The sequence below is a fragment of the Elgaria multicarinata genome, chromosome 6 (genome assembly GCF_023053635.1).
Source record: "Elgaria multicarinata webbii isolate HBS135686 ecotype San Diego chromosome 6, rElgMul1.1.pri, whole genome shotgun sequence".
Classification (NCBI taxonomy): domain Eukaryota; kingdom Metazoa; phylum Chordata; class Lepidosauria; order Squamata; family Anguidae; genus Elgaria; species Elgaria multicarinata.
The window spans coordinates 690,156-708,662 of NC_086176.1; the positions used below are offsets into that span (position 1 = coordinate 690,156).

Below are 18,507 nucleotides of genomic sequence, written 5' to 3' on the forward strand. Positions count from 1 at the left end.
CTCATAAAAACACCCCAGCCTTTAGGGGTGCGTTTGTTTGATAGGGCATGCGTTTGCATGACTCCCTTAACCAAATCCATCATATTGGAGCCAGATATAACATCTCCCTTGTACACAAAGGTTCCTTTCTCATCCCATGAGGAAACAGCCTTGTTTTTCTTCATTTTGTTTAATAGGAGTCTTGCATGCTTTTTTTATCTAGCTGGTAGGATGTCGAGTACTTCTTGGTAGACATGGTCAGAAACCCCGGGTGCATCATCCATGGCCTGTGTTGTCTGTGGCAGAAATAAGTTTAGGCTTTCTTTCTCAGCCTCCCTCTGCCTCACATGTGTTAGATATTTTTGAAGCAAAGAATCGTACTGCTTGGCTTTTTCATATTCAGTTAAGCCCTGTCTGTTAAGAATATTCTGCATTTCAGCATCCAAAGAGTTTATTGTTGCACTCCTGATGTTCTCTTCCTTAGGTTTCCCCTTTAGTTGTTCTAGCTGGTGGCTGGGGACCAAATACATCTTTTCAGCATGCTCCATTAGCGACTAGTTAAAAGACCAGTGATCAGGGGGATTGCAAAACTTAGTAAGGGCCCAAGAAACCCACCAGATTGTTTCACCAAATACTTCTTCCTTCTCTGCGAGATTTTCTTGTTACTCAACATTTTAATAATGGCCCGCTTCTTTCTTAATACACGTACCTGCTGAGGAGATAGAGGTATGTTGCCTTTTAAAGTATTGAGGGCTATTTCCGCAATGGCGGCGACCAGGTCATCAGAAGCCGTGCATAAAATAGCTTTTCTCTGACGCGGAGATGCCTTAATAAGATGTTTTAAGAGAAACAGATTTCTTTTTACACGGGCTGACATGTTTCCTTTCAGCCGGTCTGTACAGCAATATTTAGCACAACACTAAAGGCGGCGCTTTTTGTTACCCCCTGCAGTATTTTTCATAGGTCTGGCGGAAAAAGACCTGTTCTTAGTCTATAAGATTCTGGGGTAGTGGCACCACCAGATAAATCTTTAAGCAGTAATCTCTGCTTTGCGGGGGGCCTCTTAGCTGTCATGGCCAAGAAAGCCCCCACAGATGCAGAATTATTGTCTGCGGCCAGACAACTACATAAGGATTTGGGGTGGTCTGCCCAGAAACAAGTCACACTCAGCGATGTTTCACTGATTGAAAATCATTTAAGGGTAAACATACAGGTCATAAGATACACAAAAAATGGTTGGGGAATATTCAAACCAACTGGTGTCAGATATGGTAAAACCTATTCAATGTTACTACATGATGAGCATTATTACGGTGTACGTAGCGTGAAAGCTGTTTTTGGTGAAGAGACTTTCTGTGAGAAATGTGCCACACTTTTCACGCATTCTCATAACTGTCTATATTTTTGTAGACTCTGTCTGAGTGCAGACTGTGCCAGTAATGTTGTAAAAATACTGCGTTGTAAGCATTGCCAACGTAACTGTAGATCGCCATTATGTCTGCGCAAACATAAAGAACTAGCCATGAAAGATAAAGTAGAATGTGTTCGTAGAGTGTATTGTAGAATATGCACAAGTTACCAGGAATTAACTCATGATTTTCAAAGCTGTCATGGAAGACTTTGCAGAGTATGCTGGGGTTTTATTGATGGCGAAAAGCATCTCTGTTACATGTCCAAGCTTAAGAAACCAATGGTGTCTGTAAAATATGTGTTCTATGATTTTGAAGCCCAGCAATCTACAGGCTTTCACGTTCCTAATTATTGTTTTGCAAAGGCATTTGCAGGTGAGACAGTAGAAACCTTTAAGGTTGAATCATCTGTTGGTAAGAAAAGAATGAACCTTGTGAAACCCTACGGGGATGTCACCCCCTGGAATTTAGCAGGTAAAACATGGGAATTTAAGGGTGAAGATTGCCTGCCAGCCTTTATCCAGCCTTTCACAGATAGCACACAGTTCTCAGACTGTACATTTATAGCCCATAACTCAAAGGGCTATGACGGCTACTTTATTTTCAGCCAGCTGATAAAAGAAAAATTGGAAGTAGATCTTATTACGCAAGGTGGAAAATTAATATGTATCACCGTGAAGGGTTTAAATATAAAATTTATTGATTCCCTCTGTAATCTTCCTATGGCCCTCGCTAAGCTTCCAAAGGCTCTAGGGTTTGATAGTTGCAAGGGTTACTTTCCCCATTATTTTAACAAACCAGAGAATTGGGATTATGTGGGTCCAATGCCTAAAGCAGAGGACTATGGTGTGAATCACATGATGCCGGGGGAAAGAGAGGCTTTTTTAGCCTGGTATGAGTAAAACAGACTAAAAACCTTTGATATGCAGGCAGAGTTAGCTTTTTACTGCCAACAAGATGTTAATATTTTGGAGCAGGCCTGCACAAAGTACAGACATGAGATCATAGAGATGACACAGACGGTGAGATTTGTTCGCAAAGGTAAGAAATGGGCACGGAAAAGGTTTGCTATCGACCCTATTCAATATCCCACCTTACCCAGCACCTGTTTCGTAATGCACAGATTTAAGTTTATGGATTATAATATTGCAATACCCACCCACGACAATTATGAAAACAGGTGTAAACGATTTTCTTCTTCAGCAATTCAATGGCTGTGCTACATAGAGCATAAAGACAATGTCCAGCTCCAGCATGCCTTAAAGGGTGGGGAATTCAAAGTCAGTGATTATTTTCTAGGTGGCTATGCAGTCATAGACAATAAGAAAACAGCTTTTGAATTTCATGGCTGTTTTTGGCATGGCTGTGTACTGTGTTATTCTCCAACAGATCATAACCCTCTATTGGGTAAGACATATGAATGCCTATACAACAGCACAGAAAAAAGGACTGCAACGCTGAAATTAATGGGGTTTGAGGTCATAGCCACCTGGGAACATGAGTGGCGGCAAATGTTAAGCACAGATGAGGACCTCAAGAATTTTCTTACTGTTGCCCATTTCCCAGAACCTATAGAACCTAGAGACGCCCTCTTTGGGGGACGTACTAATGCAATCTCCCTCTATTATAAACCTGAAGATGGGGAAAAGATCCATTACTATGATTTTACAAGTCTGTATCTTTATGTAAACAAAAACAAGCAATACCCTCTTGGCCACCCTGAAATAATTTATGAGAACTTTAAGCCACTCACAGATTACTTTGGCCTTGCAAGGGTTAAAGTTTATCCACCCAGGGGACTTTTCTTTCCTGTTCTCCCGGCCAAGGTTGGTGGTAAGCTCATGTTTGTGCTGTGTGCAACCTGTGCAGAAACTCACCAACAAACAGCTTGTAAACATTCAGATGAGGAACGGGCCCTATTAGGAACATGGTGTACAATCGAGCTTAATGTTGCTATAGAAAAGGGGTATAAGGTGGTGGCGATTTTTGAAGTCTGGCATTTTGAAAGTAATCTGAAATTGTTTTCAGATTATATTGATATGCATCTACGCCAGAAACAGGAGGCTTCAGGGTATCCCCAATGGTGTGTCAGTGCAGAAGATAAAAGTTGATATATAGCTGATTATTTCCGAAATGAAAGGATTGCATCGCGTCCCGATCAGATTGAAGTGAACCCTGCAAAGAGGCAAATAGCTAAATTATTTTTAAATTCTCTGTGGGGAAAATTTGGACAGAGGACAAATCTGCCAAACACACAATTGGTGAGAGATCCTGATGAGTTATTTCAGCTTCTGTTTTCTGATGCTTATGATGTTTCAATGTGTGAATTTATTGATGATGAGGCCGTTTGTGTGTCCTGGAAACATTCTGTGACACGGGCCATGGTTACAGGCAGGAAGAATGTGTTTATAGCAGCATTTACAACTGCATATGCGTGTCTTGAACTGTACAAAGTGTTAGACCAATTGCAGGAGCGTTGCTTATACCATGACACAGATTCTGTGATATTTGTGAGTCGTCCTGGAGAGTGGGTGCCACCCCTAGGTGATTATTTAGGAGACCTCACAAGTGAAATCCCCGCAGATGATTTTATCACAGAGTATGTGTCAGCAGGTCCAAAACAAGAAAGTGTTATATGGCATGTGTCAATGGGCCCCAGTAATTGTCAGTGCACTTCAATACCTCTATACAGCAGTAGTGTGGCTCCTGCCTCTTATATACCGCTTTCGTACCACTTTCATAGTGCAATATCCTGCTTGGTATAGATGAGGCCATAGGTGCTAGACATGGATTAAAATAATGTCTGCTCCGGCCCTTAGATTAAGAGATAGTGACATGCCTCAGCACCCTTCCCTTAACTGTACGGATTTGAATGTGGGCTTCCATTCTGGTCACAAAGCCATACTAATCCTCAGAAGCCTCCTTTGCTCCAATGTGACCTTTCAGATATTGAGTATTCTGTATTTAGGGCACGTCTACATGAAGGGTTTGCCCCAGGGTGGCTTTGCAGGAGCGACAGGTCATCTACATGACGCAGCCGCCATTGCAAAGCCATCCGGGGGCAAACCCCAGGAACGCTGCTGAAAAAAAGTCAGGCACTTATCTCGACTTTTTTGGCAGTGGAGGCTTGTCACAGCCCATGGCACCCCCTGATTGGTTGCCATGGGCTGGACAGGGAAGGGGGCGTAGCTCAGGAGAGCCCTGTGGAAAATAATAAAAAAAAAAAAACAGGGGAAGGGGAAGGGAACAGGGCCCATTTCTTCCCCCCTTTTTATTGTTATTATCTGTATCTGTGCAGCTACAGATAATAAAAATAAAAAGGGGGGGAAGGAACGGGCAGCCAGAGGGAGGTCAGTAGGAGAAGAGGTGGTTCGGGTGCCCGGCGTCTCTCTCCTCGTCCTCCTGGCTGCCTCATTCCTGCCCCCTTGTTCCTTTCCCCGTCAGCGCCACGGGGAAAGTTCACACTTGCGTTCCTTCCCATGCAGATGCCAAGGAGGAACGCAAATGCAGGAGCCAGGCGCCTCGCGCCACTAAAGTGCCATCGTGAAGATGGGAGCTTCTTCAACCATTCATGCACTAGGGCCAAACAGCTAAGTTTGCAGGTGGATATACATTGAAAGAGATCCACAGTGGCAATGGAAAACCAAGGAGAACGTATCATATGATTAGTAAAACAAAGTTTACTAGTATCTTCTGGAATAAATGTTAAGATATAGGACTCATGTGAGGTTTTCCCTTTCCATTTTTAAACATTTGCATCCTGAAAAATACAGTTCTAGAAAGTTTTTGCCTTGGAGACACCTGCTTGTGCTCTTTACCTGTTAAGATAGCATGTAGCAGCAAGTTATACAGCCTACTTGCATGCTACCTAAACTGCATCTTCTCTGTTATTTTAAAGCTTCATCCCACATACCTGCTTCCCTCCGGATTATTCCCGTAGCGCTAAACTTTCATGGTTGTTGTTTTTGCTACCAGGCGACACTGATCCTTTGCATACCAGGAAATGAGTTTAAGGGGGGAAATGTAAAAAATCATTAAAAAATCAATGGATGACCCAATTCAATTCAAATTTGGTATGCTTAAAGTTCCCCCTAATATCTATTACTGTGCCAATTTTGGTGTCTTTATCTTTAAGGCTTACACAGATGTAAGCATTTCTTTAAAATCCTGCTCCTGCGCCCCAGCGGCGGCTCAGAAGATACGCTCAAAAAGTAGGGGCTAAATGCACAATTAAGGCAGGATGCCTGGGAATACTTCACAATCAAAGCAGATTATAAGGTGGAAAACTTTGCGTGCAATGCGCAGTGATGGCACAGTATAACGCTGGTGTGATAAAGCTCTATGACTGGCAGCTTAGCCAATCACTTTATTTGAATGTAACGTCTTTAGTCAAGCACAGAGATGTTTTGAATCACACAATAAAAAAACTGAGGAAGAAAAAAAGAATTAAGGCAACCGTTAAAGTGCACATCAGAAATTTATTCCTCAGCACAAGCAGTTTGTAAAGTGGCTTTTAAGTTCAAGAAAGAGAAAATAAAAATATTTCCAAAAGACAGAATTAGTTCTTCGATTGCTCCAGATGTTCAGCCCTGCCAGGGAGACACTGTTGCTGGTAGGTTCCTGTCTTAGATGTGAAATACTCATTACCCTTCAGAAGCAGCCGTGGTGCCAGTCCTCATAGTAGCTAATGGCAAGGTATCAGATCAAGAGTAGTAAAGAGGAAGTTTCACTGATGGAGGTTCCAGCTGGATCATGTGTGACCCTGGGAATGGCGAAAGCCTCCCTCACCAAGAGCTCCTCCAAATGTCTCACTGCTAATTTCATGTTGTTGGATTTTACTTCCTGAGCTGTTAGGTTAGATTGGAACTTCTCCAGATCACAGACTGTTTCAGCATCCTAGCAAGAGCCAGTGGATCCCTTCCTCTAGTCTGCTGCCTACTTTTATACAGAGTCATCTCTTCCTCCTCAATTTCATATGTGCTCCCAAAGAACAGGAAACTGTGCCATGCAGGAGGAACGGAATAGCCCGCCTCCTATAAGGGGGGCACGAGGTGGGGTTTTGTCTTCAATGGCTGCCTAACGAGTCATTCCAATTATGGTGGTTCTACTATTACGGGAGCAATGCAGCGCCAGGCACACTTCTTGGAAGCGGTTGCAGAACAGTTGCCGGTACTTGAACAGTCTGGCAGCTCTGAGTGGGGCGCCCCTGCGACCTACACTCCCCCACTGCTCTGGGTCTGGACACTCAAAGGCTGTGGGAGACCAGCAAGCCCGTGGGAGACTGAGCCCCTGCCAAACCTATTTGACTAGTATTTTGGGTTTGCAGTGCCTATTTGGTTATGACAACTGCACCCGAGAGCCCACTACACCAGCCTTGCTCTCCTGCTGCCTTGCTCTTGAATGGCAAGAGATTCCCCCCTCCAACCTATTTATCCATATCCCATCTGCTCTGTCTTTCTGAATTCCTTCCTATACCATTTTAAGCCCCACCTTTGGAAGCCATTGAAAGGATGGCTTCCTGCAACAAACAGGTGACTCCAGACTGAAAGGGGCAGAACAAGAGAGGGCAGAGGGCCTTTCCAGAGCCCCTCCCTCTAGGACTATTCCGCCAAAGCCTTCTCAACCCAAACTGCAGAGAACCTGGTGTTTCTAAGCTGGTACCTCTCTGACAGTTTTCTTCATAGAAGTCCTTCCCCCTCTTTCTTAGATATTATGAGCTGCCACAACATTACAAGTAATTCACCACTGCCCAGTAGTTTCTCCTGAGGGCCAGTTCACACATTTACCTTTTGATTTGTCTTAAGCCATGTAACTCTACAGCCCCTCCTATGGCTGTCAGCTTTCTCTTCCTGAAGACAACCTCACTCCCTCTCAAATCCCTTGACTCAGGCCTCATCTACACCAAGCAGGATATTCTGGTATGAAGGAAAGGAAAGGAAAGGAAGCTCTCGTGCAAGCACTGAGTCATTACTGACTCTTGGAGGGACGCCAGATTTCGCTGATGTTTTCTTGGCAGGCCTTATAGCGGGGTGGTTTGCTGTTGCCTTCCCTGGCCGTTATTACCTTCCCCCCAGCTAACTGGGTACTCATTTTACCGACCTCGGGAGGATGGAAGGCTGAGTCGACCCGAGCTGGCTGCCTGAAACCAGCTTCCGCTGGGATCGAACTCAGGCTGTGGGGGTAGTTTCAGCTGCAGAAACTGCTGCTTTACTGCTCTGCGCCACACGAGGCTTGTGTAGTATGAAAGCGGTATATAAAAGGCAGGAGCCACACGTAAGCCTATGCGGTAGGGTCTTGCTATTTACTGTTTTACTCTGTACAGCACCATGTACATTGATGGTGCTATATAAATAAATAAATAATAATAATAATAACTGTTGGGGCCCATTAACACATCCCATAGACCGCTTTCATAGCACTGCATCCTGCTTGGTGTGGCTCCTGCCTTTTATATACCGCTTTCATAGTGCAATATCCTACTTGGTGCAGATTAGGCCTTTAGCACAGAGGTGCAGAGTTTCAGTAGTTGGGCCAATTCACAGTTCCGCTTTTGAACCAAAGTCTGGGTGCCTGAGTACAAAATTGTCAAGCATGCAGTCGTGAGTGCTGTCTCAGTCAGGCCTCAGTGGCCAGCAGCTCTGAGGAGGCAGGGCAGGAGGGGCTTTATAAATTAGAAGGAAAGAGGGCAGCAGACATGGGACCTACATAGCAGGCAGTGGCTAAAGATGGGCTCTTTAGGCTCCTTGACTCCCAGGATCGTTTTCATATCTTGGCTTAGACTGCCTGTAGCTTCCTTCTGTAACCAACAAGGAGTAGGAAATCAGTATCTCAGCTGCAATTTGAGCATTGGTGTTGACAAAAACATATACATAGCACATGGATTTGAAATGGCACAGACGCTTTTCTCCATAGAACCAGCGAACGGGAGAGGCTTAGGCCCCTGCTTTCATAGATAGAGGCGAGAACAGTGGCTCTTTCAATACACATTCACCATTCAAAACCAATGTTCAATACAAATATATTTACTTGGATACCCATACAAACAAATAATAAAGTGTGGGTTGGCTCTGGCAGTAGCCAGGATAACCCAGACGAGGCCAAGTCAATGAGGGGACGACCTAGACACTGTTCTGCACTCTGTTACATTAATCTCCCCACCACCACATTTTGATTGATTAGTAAATAGTTGTGGACAGGAGATTGATACTTTACTGAGTTTTTCCTTCTTTCTTGAGCATATGAGCTCCTAGTAAAGAGGCCATGGTCAAGACACTTCAATGTATGCAAAGATATCACAGAGCTCAATAATGTGTTTTCTTGATGGCCATCAGATGCTTTGGAGGAAACCATGAGCACATTCAGAGTGGTTCTTCTTGTGGCAAGCCTCATCCCCACCTCCAACAGAAATGGGATGGCGCCACAAACAGGAAAAACTGAAGGAGAAAACTCCAGATGCTGAAAAAAGATGTATTACCTTTTGTTATTTTAGCCCATTTTTGTGTGTATGATATATAGTGCCCCTGAATAAGGATTTTCTAAATTGCATTGGGCCTACAAATACATCTTTTTTTCAGCAACAGGGTACACATCTTGATGAGTGGACCTGGAGTGGTGGGAGGTGTCATCTACATGACGTAGCTGCCATCCCGAAGCCATCCAGGGGCAAACCCCACAACTCCGCTTGAAAAAAGTCAGGCACCTACCCCAACATTTTTTTGCTGCGGAGGTGTGTCACAGCTGATAGCGCCCCCTGGTTGGTCACCATCGGCTGGACAGGAAAGGAGGCGGCCTCCAGGAGCTCCAAGGCCAGGCGCTGCGCTGTCCCTCTCTTCCTCCCCTGCTGGCTGCCCCATTCCTCCCCCGCCCCTGTGCTTGGTGTAGCAGCTGCCCCATTCCTCCCCCCTCCATTTTTTAAAAAAGAATTAAAAAAGAATTAAAAAAATAAAAATGGGAAGGGGAGAGGAACGGCCCCGTCCCCCCCCCCATTTTTATTTTTTATCTGTAAATGCAAAGCTCCACATTTATAGATAAAACATAATAATAAATGGGGGGGAAGGATTGGGGCTCGTTCATCTCCCCCCGTTGTTTATTTGCTTACAGATAAAAAATATTAAAAACACTGGGGGAGAGAAGAATGGGGCATCCGGAGGGAGGAGAGCTGGTTTGGGTGCTGCCCATCCCTCTCTTCCTCCCCCTCTGGCTGCCCCATTCCCCCCCCCATTTTTTAAAAAAATTCTTTTATCTGTAAATAATTTTTAAAAATTGGAGGGGGGAGAGGAACAGGGCCTGTTTCTCCCCCTTTTTTTATCTGTAAATGTGAAGCTTTGCATTTACAGATTTTTTTAAAAAAAAAAGTGGGGGGAGGAACAGGCCCCATTACTCCATTTTTTTATTTACAGTTTTTTTAAAAAAATTAAAAACTGGGGGTGGGGGGAGAGGAAGGGGGCAGACAGCAGGAGGAGAGCTGGTTCGGGCGCTGCACATCCCTCCCTTCCTCTCCCTCTGGCTGCCTCATTCTTCCCCCGCCCCTGTGCTTGGCGTAGCACTCCGCACTTGTGCTTCTTCCTGTGCAGATGCCAGGAAGGAGTGCAAATGCGGAAGTCCAAGAGCTTGCAAGACAGGGCCCTGGAGTTGTCTCTCTTCGCTTTGCCTTCTCTTCCAGCAACCCCCATCTGCCCGTCCTATCCTCACCCAGGTACCATTATTACAGCTCCCAGTGGATGTAAAATTCCTAGCCATTCCTTCTCCTCAGCCACTCCTCATCTCCACTGAACTGGGGGAGCCCACGAAAGGTGCCCTACATTCCCCCTGCCACTTGCTGGTGGCTAAGATGATGTCAGAGATTGAATCAAATATTTGAGGTAGGATTGCAAACCCTGCTTTCAAAGTCACTCACACACTTGCTCATATATCTCTCCTACTTACAATGACCTATTCTAGCAAGAGATTAATGCCAGCCCTTGCACCCCAAAATTCACCAATCCACACTTGGTCGTCCTTTCATGTGAAGGTTCTCTAAGCATCCAGCCTCTCTTTCTCTTACGCCTCCACAAAAGATTCTTGTGTTTCTCTCCTGTGTTAATGATTCTCCTGCAGAAGGAAATGGCAGAATCAATTTTCCTCCTGGCCTACGAAGTAGGAGCTCATGGTCTCCTGGCTATATTTGAATGACAGGGGCTTGAGCCACTTCCTATTTGGAGCCTCTTCCATCTCGGATTCTTCCATCTTGCTGCTTCTTGGCTTTAGCAGTCCTGGGTAGCCTGTGGTGCTGTTGCTCTGAGGAAGGAAACTTTGCCCAGCAGGAAAGCAATCTGTGGCTTCGGACTCATTTAATTATATACTGAATCGTGCAGGCATTGGAGTAAACCAGTGGCTTCCAAAGTTTCTACCTGACTTATCTGTTGAAGAAACCCTGCATTACAGAAAATCCTGGGACATGGTGCAAGGCCAACACAAGTTTGGGAGCACCATTTTCGCCTTATTGTGTGGGGGCAGCGACATAATGAGGGAACAATGAGGGCATGGCTGCCCGTTCCTCCGGGCAAATGCAAAAAGTTCCACATGCACCCGCCCCGCCCCAGGCACATGCATTGCCTTGGTGAAGACAGGCTTTGGAGCACCTGCTCCAGCTCTGCCCTCAGTCAATGCCGGGCCAAGGTCTGTTGGGCCTTGCAAACGCCTAGTGTGAGCTGAAAGCCCACCCTTGAATGCATCCACAATTCCCCCTACGGTTGTACATTGCAGCAGTGGTGGGTGAGCTGCCTTTCAGGGAAACTTGTCCTTCATTATTGACCACAATTCGCCACAATTAACTTCCAAGGAACCCCTGTTTGAAACCCAGTCGTGCAACGAGTGCAGCTTCCCCCAACCTGATGACCTCCAGATGTTCCCATCATTCCTGATCATTGGCCATGCTGGCTGGGGCTAATGGGAATTGTCGTCCAAAACATCTGGAGGATACCTGGCTGGGAAAGCCTGAATTAGTGGGTTATATTTGGCAGATGTGGAGCAGTCATCAGGTCATTGAGGCTTCCTCCCTGTCTCTGCTCCTTTTCCTTTCAAGGGTTGCTGATTCTTCACCACCAGACAGAAACAGGTTTAGGCGGCAGCCAGAGGGGTGGGGTGGGGAGCAGGCTGCTGTTTCTAAAGGGCTGTTTCTAAAGGACTTCAGAGATAAAATGAAGTTCTTTATGCTGCATGATAGTGCTGTTCTTGGCATGGCTGTGAATATTTGGCCTTATTCTGCTATGCGAACGACAAAGCCTTCTATCTTCACTACTTCTTTCCTGCAGTGTTTCCATATGAGGCTTTGATCCTGAAATCATCCTGCCTCTCATTCCTAGAATTTTACTGGGGGTCCAGACCATGATTAACTCTCCCCTGTTTTTCCACTGTTCATTCTGTCTGTTTTCTTATTGCAAAAATTCTGTTTTAAGGAGGAAAACACAGAACAGCTGCACCAGTGTTGGGAGTCCTCTATTGGGAAGCATCTCTGCTCTAACTGTGAACTGTTAAATCCCTGGAAATGTTGCAAGTCACCCTTCACTGTCCTGATTTACTCAGTCTAAATGGGGGGGGAGGCAATATTTTGTTCAAATGTCTGCCTGTGGGTTATTTCACACATTACACAGATGCGAACCTAGGTGTGCCACCAAGAGGACACTCAGCAGTGAGCTGCAAACAATCCTAGCTCTCTGATGGGTGTACTTGAAGATACAAGTGTTTTCAAATTTTTGTTGCATGCACACTTCAGAATTTTAGATGTACACTTTAAAAAAAATGGTGTGCACCTAAAAATGTAATGCGTGAAGAGACCCTGTGATAGGAACAGGGAAAAGCAAGTCTTCATTCATTAGTGACCAGAGCCTGGTCTCCAAACGTGTGCTTGCATCCCTGTTTGGGCTGCCGAGAACCTGGGCCGAGCAACCTGAAAACTGGAGGATGAGGAAGGCCGGCTCGGAGAAGCCTCTCTACATAGCTCACTGAGCTCAGGAGAGCTTTGATATTGGGGCAAAGTCACCTGAAAGGGCCCAGGGGAGACAGGTGCAGAAGTGGAGGTCATTTCTGTCCTCCACACAGGTTCATCCAATGTGGTGGCAGAGCGGGGAGCCAGAACTGTAGGGGCCAGGCCGCCTGAAGCTGGCAGTGGGGCAGGCGTGGAGAATCGGCGGATCTCATAGGCCCTGGCTGTTTTCACGGGTGCTTGTTTGCCTGGGGTGAAAGACAAGCTGGACTGCTGGGCTGCCTGGCTGGGTGAGGCCTGGGCGCCTGAGCTCACCGTTTCCCCGAAACAGAACATGGCAGAATTGAGCTGGTATGGCTGGTGCCTCATGAAGTCGATTGCCTTGATCCCTGATTTCTGACTAGGTGCCTTTTTCACTTTGCTCTCTGCTTTGCTAGCCTGAGATTTGCTGGCTCCCAGAGGGTAAAATGGGGAATGCAGGGGGTTATAAGCTATGGGTGGTGGTGCGCGGATGTTTGGGGAGTACTTCCAAGAAGAGGGCAGGGAAGGAGCTGGGGACGGGGTTCTGGGTTTTGGTGCTGGTGTGTGTGGTGCCTCCACCACGAACTTGTCCATGCGGCTCTGTCGCTTAGCAAAAAGCTCTGCCCCTTTCCCTTTCAAATGGGATAGGTCATGTGCTGGTGAGGAGCCATTCACCAGTCCACCAGTGGCCTTTGACTGCTGGGGCTTAGGAGCCACTGGAGGTGGAGTCTTGAACTTCCGGGCTGAGAACTGCATGAAGTTGCAGGCTTCAGCTCCTAGGCTGAGAAGATCTTCCTCAGGCCCAGATTCAAAGCCTGCCCCATGGGGCTTTTCATCCAGGTTCTGCACAAGAGATAGTAACTCTGGGTTAGGGGAATTCTTTTTCTTCTCCTCCACGGACTTGAACATGGGCTTCTTACTGCTTCGTCGCCGGGCCTCCTGCAAGATGCCTGTTCTGGGGGCTGGAACTGCAATCCTCTCCTCCCTGGAGGCAAAGGGCTCGGAAGCAGGTCGTGGAATAGCTGGCACAATCGTGGTGAAGGGCTGGACGGGAGGAGGATTACGCTGCTGTGGGACTGGGCTGACATACGAAGTGGAAGAGGTTGTCGCTTGGGCTTGTGAGGACAGTAATAGTGGGGATGTAGCAGTGACCGCATCTGCAGCTGGCTTAGAGGGTGTCGATAGGTAGATGGAAGCAGTGGAGGTTCTCGCAGCGTGGGAAGGTAGCTTAGCCTCCCCTGTTGGCTGCACTAATGCAGGGGTGGTTGGGATATACAGAGACACAGAGGAGCTTGCTGGGCCATTTGGTTGCATTGCTGATGGAGTGGGAGGAATCACAGTGGTCCCTGGAAAGGAAGGGGAAAAGGGAGGCACAGGTGTTCTCCGCCTACCTAGACTCTCACTGCTTTTCCTTGGCATTGATGGTCTGAACACAACAGAAGAAGTCACAGGACGCTGTCCAGAAAAACCAGGAGTGAAAGGCCGGGCAGATCTGTTGAAGAGGCTGGTGGTACTTGGAGAGATCTGGACACTTTCTCCTCCAAAGATGCCAGGTGGAGACTGGAGCTGAGCAGGTCTAGGTGATGGCAGCTGGCTAGAAACCTGCACAGATTCTAAATGGACACTCAGCGGGGCCTTTTCTGCTTTCTGTGGAGTAGGTGATTCGTTACTCACCACACTGTGTGTTAGCAGGATGGCTGAGGCTGGGGATTGCTCCTCTGACTTCTGTGCAGGGACTTTCTCCACACTCTGTTTACCAGCTTTCTGCCTCTGCTGCTCAAACAACTGTGCTCCCCTGCCTGAGGCTTCACTGAGGCCTTGCTGAGGCTTGGCCTGCTCACGTGCAAGATGCCCCTTGGGCTTCTCAATATCAAGGTAGGTATTGTCCCAGTCTGAGTGGTTGGTTAGGCTCCGGGCATCGAAGCCTTCCTCATCAAAGTCAGACTCACTGGTTGGGAAGACACCGTCCTCTTCGTCATAGCAACGGTCTTCATCAACACTTCCAAAACTGACTAGTGTGTACTTCTTAGCTCTCTGCCTGCGCTTTTTGAACATCAGAACACCCTTGGAATGGGGGTTGGGTGCATCCGTCAACAGGGACGCAATGGTTCTGCATTTGGTTTTGGCCTCCTTCACATTTTTTTCCTGCATGCTCTCACTGCGATGAAGCTCTGGAAGGAACAAGAAGAAGCACAGTCAGGGCTCTTCAGGGAATCTGGTTGGAAAACCTGGAATTGATTATTTGATCACTCTCTAGTGTTCACAGGACAGAAGAGCCCCAATCAATACAAGGAATGTTCTTGGCCCTCCTGTTAACTATCTCCTGTGCTGTCCCAGGCATTCAGTGAATGAGGGAATGCAGCAATGGAAGAGTCTGACTGAGAACCATCTTTCCCCTCAAAGCCTTCACTAATGGGCAAGGCCGCAGGGCTCTGGACTGGCACTTAGCAATACTCAAGGGTAGTAATTTCCTACTATCTGTGGTAGCCATAAGAAAATTTAATGGGACTTAGGCCTGGTCCACACATGCAGAGGTGAATAGAATGTATATTTTAGTTTCCAGGTGGGGAGCGCCATTTTGGAATGTACACCTACATTAAAAACAGAACACAAAAGCTCCCTACGGTTTTGTTTTTAAATCAGACCCCTGTTGGGCTATTAAGTGCTAGTTTTTATTTGCAGATAGTTGGTTGCATTTTTTAAAAAATGTAGTATGATCTGCCATCTTTAGCTTGAAATAGTACAGTCTTTCCCACAACCTCATTCTATTGCATGTGTTTAACAGGCCAGAGTATGCTGAAAGAAACAGAGTGGAGAGATGTCAGCAAGTAAGAATCCAAGGGAAAGCTGCAAGGATAGGGCACATGGGTGCCTGTTGGAAATACATGATTCCCAAAACTTCAAAGTCATTTCATCTCTTTAAAGAAAAAAAAAGAACACAGGTAAATTTTCTGCTGATAAAATATTCTTTAGAATCTGAGCAGCTATCCTGACAATAAAAGCCATTTAAAAGAAAAGCAAAGAATAATATCTCCAGCTGGCTTTTCTTGGAGTCAATGCATTAAGATAACTATAGGACTTAAATTAGCTTTTAGTTTTAAATTGCTTCTTATTGTAGGGTAACCATATTTTGGAAACCAAAAAGGAGGACAACATGGTCGCCCCCAAGGGCGTGTCCAGTACCAAGGGGGCGTGCCCACCCGAACATAGCCTTGGTCACATGTCTGATTTTACAGCACACATTTAAGACAAATCTGTTCTACATAACATCTTAATGTTAAAATCACTGAAGTAAAGAACAAGTGAGAGATTCAATGTATCTGAAATTAACGTCACTCACTCTTACTTTTGTAGGTTTTGCTGTACTTTGAAGCTTTTGCTATACTCTGTGTGTTACATTCTCCCCTTCACTCAAATATCTTTTCTGACTGTATCTTCACTCATTGCAAGCTGGTTAACAGGGTTTGCTACTGGCCACAGATCTGTTTCAAATTTGGTATGGCTAAAGCTCTACCTAAATCCTTTCATGGTGCAAAGTTTCATCTCTTTATCTTTAAAAATGATGATTTTAAAAATAATAATTTTAAAACCTCAATTTTTAAAAAATTCCTTAAAAATCAATGGATGAACGGATCTGTTTCAAATTTGGTATGACTAAAGCCCTTCCTAAGAGCTACCATTGTGCCAAGTTTCATGTATTTATCTTAAAAAATGATGGAGTTATAAGCATTTTTGTTAATTCCCATTAGAGCTGCTGTTTGAAAAATCCGGATTTCCCCTCCCGGATTTGCCATCAAAAAACCTGGGCAAATCCGGTCATATGGTCACCCTATCTTATTGTAAATGTAAAAACTACATTTGCTTTCATTGATTCACTTTAGGGTTACAGCCACTAGATACAGTCGGATTCAGGAATGTTATTAGTTCCACTCTTAAGTACAGTGAAGATCAGATGACTGATACACAAATCCAGGGGGGAAAGGAAGTGCTGAAGGTACCAAGAAGGCTTCTATATAGGTTGTTAAAATACTTCCATCAAGTAAAAGCTCAACCCTCACCATTGTGGTTGCGCAATACCACCTAGGCCAGAGGCTGTGGTAGCGCTTGCTGTTTAAGGACTTTTATTGTTAATATGACCTCCCTTTGATTGTTAGGACAGGATAGGATACAGCATTGGAAATAAACGCAGCAGACGCCTCACAGTTTAAAAAGACGGGCACCAAGGGAACGAAGGAAAATAGAATTCAAAACTCAGCTAAGTAATTAGTAATTCCACTTGCCTCACAATAAAACTCTTCAGTCACTGTTGTGTTCCAGCATAAAAAAAAAAAACTAAAGAAAGAAGAACTGGAAGACCAACTCACTTTTGTCTCTTTTTATAATTAGGCAATGATAATAACAACAGTAGCAATCATCGTCATCACCATCATGGAAAATAGGATGGAGAGGAGAGACAATAGTTGAAATTTTAATGATCCTGAAACCTTCTACTTTTAATAACTACATAACATCTGACCAAGGATGCAGCAAGTTGAGCATCCTGCCAACTAGAGACTTCCAGGAAGTCTTTAAGCAGGAAGGCCACAGGCCTCTCCCAATGTTTTCCCACGCCCCTGGCCGGCAACTTGTATTCAGAGGCCAGCTGTGGGTGAAGGCCCCCTTTAGCCATGGCTGATAGACCTTGTCCTCCATGAATTTGTCTAATTCCCTTTTGTAATAGTGAATTCCTAAAGTTAATTATGCATTTTTGAAGATGTAATTTGTTTTGTCTGTCCTGAATCTACCTCCATCATTTTCATTGGCAGTTTTTAAAGATTGATTGATCATTATAATTGCTTGAGCACCTAACACAACTAGGTACTATACAACATGTAAAAGGCTTAAAGTTCCTTCAAATTTTCGCTATTGGCTCTCCTTATCTCACTTCCTATGTCCAAAACCTTAAAAGCATTTTCTCTTTCTTACAGTTCACATTCCTTCCCCGCATAGAACCCATCCCAAAACAACACAAAGCTCTAAAGGCTGGAAAGGAGGAAACTTTCTGTGAGGAACCTTGCTAACGTCTGTCACATGAACGAAAGTGGTACCTGCATATGGTTGGTCCAAGCTCTTGGAAGCAGCATCCAGCCCTGGAGAGACGGGCAGGTCACATACCCTTTTTAACTCGCAGCACTCCATAAAGAGAAAGAGAGGAGTAGAGCAGCTCCCTTCTGGAGCAGAACCAAAACCTTAAACGAGCCCAAGCCCTTTGATTGCAACTCCACTGGCCTTTTAAAGCCTCCCTTTTGTCTCCTTGGCATTGCGGCTGAAAGCCATGAGGTAACGCTCTCTATTTTTACCCCCCAAGCATCATCACTGAACAGTGTGATGGACATTCTCAACTGTCAAACACTTGTTCCACTGCCCATCCTCCACCCATAGCTGTGGTTTAAAATAAGAAAACTTGTCCCTCACTACAAGTGTTACCATACCTATGCACAGGATAGGGGACTCTTCGAGCCGCTGAGTATGGAGGCATTCGGCACAATGCATGGTGATATTTCCTAGCAAATATGTATGACATTTCACACATTACATTTTTCTGACACTCATTTGTAAAGTGTAACACCAGTTTTATTTTCCAGAAAGTACATCAGGTTGGAAGCCAAAAAAGCTGAAGGCAAAGGGGTGAGAACAAAGATGTAGTTTTATAGGGTGACCATATGGAAAGGAGGACAGGGCTCCTGTATCTTTAACTGTTGCACTGAAAGGGGAATTTCAGCAGGTGTCATTTGTATGCATGCAGCCCCTGGTGAAATTCCCTTTTCATCGCAACATTTAAAGTTGTAGGAGCTATACTGATGTGAACAGATACAAAAGAGGGCAGGGCTCCTGCAGCTGTTGTGATGAAGAGGGAATTTCACCAGGTGCTGCATGCCTACAAAGGACACCTGCTGAAATTTCCCTTTCTATACAACTGTTAAAGATACAGGAGCCCTGTTCTCCTTTCCATAGGGTCACCCTAAGTTTTATTACAAATAATTACCAATGCGTTTCGGACTCTAAGGGTACCTTTCTCAGGGTAGTTGAAACAAAAGTGAGACATCAATTCTCATATGGACCCACAGTATCCTATGCTTTGCATAGAGTCCAAAA

The 18,507-nt window shown here is 45.3% G+C and overlaps 1 protein-coding gene across 1 annotated transcript in view; it reads right to left on the reverse strand.

Annotated features, from left to right (window-relative positions):
- Positions 1 to 11,873: 11,873 nt before the first annotated feature.
- SYNPO2L (synaptopodin 2 like) overlaps positions 11,874 to 18,507 on the reverse strand; it is a 65,041-nt gene continuing 58,407 nt past the window's right edge. Inside the window, exon 4 of the mRNA XM_063128844.1 lies at positions 11,874 to 14,543. Coding sequence (XP_062984914.1) covers positions 12,241 to 14,543 — 2,303 coding nt within the window. The 3' untranslated portion in view covers positions 11,874 to 12,240. The remainder of the gene's footprint in view (positions 14,544 to 18,507) is intronic.